General features: G+C 35.3%; 1 protein-coding gene across 3 annotated transcripts; it reads left to right on the top strand.

Annotated features, from left to right (window-relative positions):
* Positions 1-387: 387 nt before the first annotated feature.
* On the top strand, positions 388-4,686 carry Hs3st-B (Heparan sulfate 3-O sulfotransferase-B). Of its 3 annotated transcripts, none has more exons than XM_034320124.2 (5): positions 388-979; positions 1,276-1,517; positions 1,589-2,204; positions 2,272-2,762; positions 2,826-4,686. In XM_034320124.2, the coding sequence occupies exons 3-5, from the start codon at positions 1,702-1,704 to the stop codon at positions 2,948-2,950; spliced, it is 1,119 nt and encodes a 372-aa protein (XP_034176015.1). In that variant the 5' UTR covers positions 388-979; positions 1,276-1,517; positions 1,589-1,701; the 3' UTR covers positions 2,951-4,686. The 3 variants fall into 3 exon arrangements, with proteins under 3 accessions (XP_034176015.1, XP_034176016.1, XP_076547877.1); XM_034320125.2 differs by having other exon boundaries at positions 1,445-1,517; XM_076691762.1 differs by lacking the exon at positions 388-979 and having other exon boundaries at positions 1,128-1,517.
* The last annotated feature ends 1,444 nt before the right edge of the window (positions 4,687-6,130 follow it).

Here is a 6,130-nt window from a genome sequence, read left to right on the forward strand (position 1 = left end):
TAAATGTTTCATGTATTATTACTTAATAAAATATGCTTACTCCACTTTATTTTTATAATTACTTATTATTCAATTATGCAGAGCAGCCATTAAAGTCTTTTGTTACTTCGGATAATTAAACGTATTACACCAACATCAAAGTTAATTACCTTTTATATCGTGACTTTAATTTATACCTTTTCATAAAAAAATATAAGCTACTTAACAATTTTCAATCCGTTCTTTGTTAAAATATTGCAAGTATTGAAATTATAAAAATAATAAAGGCAACAAGTTTAGAAATTTCGTGGTATGGTTCAAAATATCGTAAACTCGCTCAAACTATATAATTTTAATAAGAAAAAAAAAAAAAAAGAAAAATGAAAAACCATTTCAATACCCTATATTATTGCCGCGTTTCATAAATCATGCGTGAACAAAAGTTTTCGTTCGATTGACTCTCGATCCTCCCTCGACCACGTCATTCCGATTTTCAGCTCGGTTTGGTCACTCGATATCATAAGATCTATACTGCTTTCTGGTCAGTTTTCCAATTATTAACGAGGGTGGCGCTAGGGTCGTGATTCGGTGCCGCACTCGGCACTACTATGTTGGCAAGCAAGACGAGAGGGAAACCGTTTCCAGGGGCGCGATGCGATTAATAAACGTTGCATCGCTTTTGAAAACTCCAACGAATCGACCGACACCTTGACAAGATGAAGTTCGATTTAATATCTCGTTGTACGACGGTCCGGTAGTTATGAAATCTCATCGATACGCTTCGTGTTGTACACCGTCTCTCCCTTCTACTTTCCTCCGTGTTATCGATTGTTACGAACGCGCCGCCTGATAATGCGTTAAATGTGCACTTCCTTTAATCGAAATCACATATCCTCGCGTTTACACGACGGAAAGAAATCGAATATCGTGATACGATCGGATACCGATCATGTATGCCGTACTAAAAATAACCTGCGTTTAAATATTGTGCGACATGGAGGTAAGTTGATGCAACTGATGTAAATATTTTTCATTTTTTTTTTTTAAATTTATGTACTCAATGCATGCTGATAATCTCCCATTAGAGAATCTGTATACACTTTTGTATATTAGTGTTGCTTTTTTGAATTTATAATAGAATTTTAAAATAGCTAAGTTTCTGTTTCATTTATACCCTTACTGTTGTTATTTGAAATTGTAATATGTATCACTAGTAATGATGCTAGAGAAATATTAATTATTGGAAGAATTCTCCACGTTTGTAAATATTTTCTTATGTTGTGTTATGGAGAACAGTTCCCGGTATATCAGCCTGAATGAATGCAACCCTTCAACCGTGCAAACATGGTCGATCGTTAAGCGTAATGAGTCTAACGTAGGCGCATTATTTTCGAGATCATATCTGAATGAATTTATCTTCTAATTAAATGATATTATTACTAAATTATACTTTGGGTCAGTAAAGATTCTGCTCTCTTATTCCGGGGTTAAAGGATGTTACATTGAAATACTTGGGGGTCCTGATAATTCAAAGAAAGGTTAGACCTAACTCTTTCTGCCTAAATATCGTAAATCTGATTCGCATTCGAGTGACTGTAACTCTTTGTAGATATGAAACGATATCTATCCTAATACATCAGTATGGAAATGGAAAAGTGAAAGCATGATATGATATAATGGAATCCAGGATGCCAGTGAAGTACGACGATTCTTAAGTTCAGCATGGAACTTAGAAAAGGGCTATGGTCGAAAAAAATCCTGCTACCGGCCTGTTTTCTGGTAATTCTAATCTGGATCTTTCTAATCGACAATTCCTTGCTCCTGGTCGGCCTGTCCGGCAAAGCGACCCTACAAAAACCCAGAAATTCCGTTTACTCTGCGCACATGGTCGATCCGAATTTGGACCGTCTAATCGTGAAGGAATCCTTTTTGATAAACGACGTCGAATCGAGACGCACGAAATTATCGAAACTTCAAGTGGTGTCACTTTGGACAGGCAACAACAGCGTTAAGGGAAGCTCAGGTACATTGCGAAAGTATCAGGTGTTGAGACAACAAGGTTTAATACCTAGCAAACAATTACCGACTGCGTTGATAATCGGCGTGAAGAAAGGCGGAACCAGAGCCCTGTTAGAGTTTCTAAGGTTACATCCGGCTATACGAGCCGCCGGATCGGAAGTACACTTTTTCGACCATCATTACATCAAGGGATTCCATTGGTACAGGTATGAGTCGGAGAAAAATGTAATTTTTTCAAAAATATTTCAAAGTTCCTCTATGTGTACGTTTCAGACACCGGATGCCTCCTACATTGGCCACTCAAATTACGATGGAAAAAACACCGTCGTATTTCGTGACTAGCGAGGTACCGAGAAGAGTTCAACGCATGAATCCGGCAATGAAATTGATTCTCGTAGTAAGGGATCCGGTTACCAGAGCGATATCCGATTATACTCAAGTGAAGAGTAAACGAGCAAACATGCCAAAATTCGAAGATCTAGCATTTCTGAACGGATCCAAGATCGTGGACACTTCGTGGGTACCATTGAAAATCGGAGTGTACGCGAGACACTTGGAAAGGTGGCTTCAATATTTTCCGTTATCGCAATTCTTATTTGTATCCGGGGAGAGATTGATCATAGATCCTGTCGCCGAGGTAACGAGGGTACAAGATTTCTTAGGCCTAAAGCGAGTTATATGCGAGAAACATTTTTATTTCAACGCTACCAAAGGGTTCCCTTGTCTGCTCAAATCTGAAGAACATCCTACACCCCATTGCCTTGGTGAGTTATTTTCTTACTAAATATTCTATTCAAATATATAACGCTTATATGTATAATTTCAAGGTAAGAACAAGGGTCGTAGTCATCCTTACATAGATCCTGTAGCCATACAACGATTGAGAGATTTTTATCGTCCATTTAATCAACGTTTCTATCAATTAACCGGGATGGATTTCGGCTGGTTGTGAGAACAAGTGCAATAAGCTAATACATATCGATGCTAGTTAAATAAAACATAGTCAATTTTTACTGAGATACGACACATACGAATGCCATTAGTCTGCACCAAGATAAATTATCGGTAAAAGATGATTACTGGTTAGGTTAATTTCACTCAACGTAACTAACAGGCATTATTTTAATGTGTTGACAATACGCAAGAGAATTCGTGTTTGTGATATTACCGCTAGGGGATGGACGATATCGATGAAAAATTTACATTCGTAATTTAAATGCTATAGATATTTGATTTATACTGTAGCAAGGGAGAACATCGCGTAATAGTAAAGTAATCAATTAATAAGTTGGAAATATTATACGATTCGTATTTTTGTGTTTTGTAATTGGAAATTGACATGCGCTATGAAAAGAGTACCATGAGCGCCATCTTGTTGCACGCGTAACTATTGTTTTAAAGGTACGCATTGATTTCAAATTTGAAAAAATCTAAAAGTAACTAAAAGTACTTATAGCTGAGTTTATTATTCGTTCAATGGGAGACCATACCTCTTTAACGCAACTCAGGGAAGACTTCTCTCAGTTCGAACTTCGTGACACTTGGCGGTCACATAAGTACACGGCGGATAAAAAAACACGAACATGAAAAGTGAATACCCCCATCGACGGTCGGAGCGTATACTAAATATAAGACCACTAGATATGCTGCGCAGCGCCACGACGCGCATGCGCAAACGAAGCATGCTTGAACTAATCAGAGTTGACATGCATGTGCGCATGCGCAAAACGAATGACAACTATTTCAAATATGATCTTATGTTGAACGAATAATAAATTTGATGATTTTTAAACTTCCATTAGCACTATCGAACAAAATATGTATATAAACTTAAATCCTAGCACTGAATAGAAGAAACAGAATATTTTAAATGAGGTTTTTCTTTGGATCATATTGAAATTCTCTTGCAAAATTAGAAGCAGATCATTGTCGTTACTGAAAACGATTCTTATTGTAAAATTTATAATAATTAAGCAACAAACCATAAGTACAACTTAAAGCAATGGAAAACTATGTCTCCTTTTTACAAGTTTCAATGAACATACGATGTCAATTAGACATTTGCAACGACGAGGGTTGTTAAAAAGTTTGTACAACCGCGAAACACAATTAATTTTGCTACGTGCAAATATGCACCAGCTTGCAGAAATTATAAAACGAATACAGTGTATTTATATTTTGCAAACGTGCACACATATATATATACGTATTATAAAACGCGAATTTTTACAAACTCGATGATAAAGTAAATTTTAATTAAACGGTAGAAAATGTTAGTTGTTAATTATTAGAGTTTGTTCCAAGTGAGTTGAACGTTTAGAAACTTTTATTGACGAAAATGAATTTTGTGTAATTAGAAATGTTAATTGAACGAATCGCAACGACCGTATCGTTGATTAATTAATTACGTGTTAATTTGCTCAAGCGATCTAATCGACCTACTTAAGAGATACATATCTGTAAATAAACAATCATTTCACGAAACACTGAGTAACATGTTTTACTTACGTTTCACCACGACTATTTATTTATAACACTATCCACATATTTATCGTTACTCGATTTATTCGTATTCGCATTAGAAGATATTACAAGTAACAAATAACAACAAAGATGGATCCTCCGTTACACAGATTCCCTAATGAAAGATTGCATTCGATTTTTTATCAAAAAAAAAAGGAAGAAGAATTAACACGATACGCGTGAATGTTTTCTATACATTTGTGAACGAGTATTCTTAACATAGTTTCCTTAAATATTCCATCCTCTGTTTATTTATTTTTTTTTATACAAATATATGTCGTTAAGGCATTAAAAAAAAATATATATCTCTCTGGTCCGTCTATCTAATTCTACTGAACTATTGACAAAAAAAGAAATAGAAAGAGAAAAACAGAAGAAATCGTGCCATTCGATGGAAGACAGATATTTCCTGAAATTATGCTCAATTTTTTATCTCTTATTTTGAATAAAATAAAAAGAAAAAATTGAGAACCGTCTACTGTTCCATCGAGATGGTAACATATATATGTATATCTATATATAAAAAAAATGAAATGTAAGTGCGACATACGTTTTATTGATACTCTAATCTTATGTTAAAAGATTCTTGAGCAATCTTATCGATTGGTGGACGGAATTACATACTGTTGAGAGAGAGAGAGAGGCTATTACAATACAGTAGGTCAGTATGTTCATCATACATAATAAAAACTAACGCATAATAATAGTAATTCGATTTGTGTAACAAATACTGATTCAATGTGATCGGGATAGAACGAATACCCATACGTTTTCCACCGCGGGATTTATCGACTTCTTTCTATCCAAATTCAACAGCACAACAACCGATTTCTCGAATGATCTCTCCACTAATAAGTCAAACATTGTCTACTCTCCTATTATTTTCATCTTTCAATGTAACAGACACAGTGTGATACTATAAAAAAAAAAAACCATGTTCATTTCTGTCGTGTACTTAAACGTTAAATTATCGACTACAATGATGATCCTTAAACGTCTACCACTAAAAGTCATTAACCTTCGATATACTCTTTCTAATGATGAAGATCTTTTCAATGATACACGTGCACGCTTACAACAGGAATCGCGACGATTCGTAATCGATTCCAATTTAGAGCGTGACAATAATGTTAAGAACAATTCCATTGCGTTTGCTTCATTGTATTAGTCGAATAAAACGATGCACGATCACAACAGACCCAGCCTGTTTCAGCTTCCTCCGGAAAGAAAAAAGAAATTTTAAAAAAGGATACTCGCCTCGAGTCTGTCGATTCACTATGAAATCTATCAATGTCTGATCGGTTCTCTCTTAATGCTCGAAATTTGATTAGTTTGACAAGCTCGTTTTTCGATTTCTGACTGCATCCATGGTCAGGATACAAAAAAAAAGAAGCTTTATCACGCCCATTCATGGAACATCCATTTCACTTCATATACAATTGCTAATCCGTGTGTATATATATGTACAAAATAAGCGGATTCACGACCGAATCGTCCTTTTGGAAGTTCCGATCTTTATCACAACAACTGGGACAGATAATGCCGATTAAAAAGAAAAAGAAAACGAAGAAACTTAATGGCAAGTTGCTACGAAGCGCTTCCATCTAAT

This window comes from Osmia lignaria, chromosome 13 (genome assembly GCF_051020975.1).
Source record: "Osmia lignaria lignaria isolate PbOS001 chromosome 13, iyOsmLign1, whole genome shotgun sequence".
NCBI lineage: Eukaryota > Metazoa > Arthropoda > Insecta > Hymenoptera > Megachilidae > Osmia > Osmia lignaria.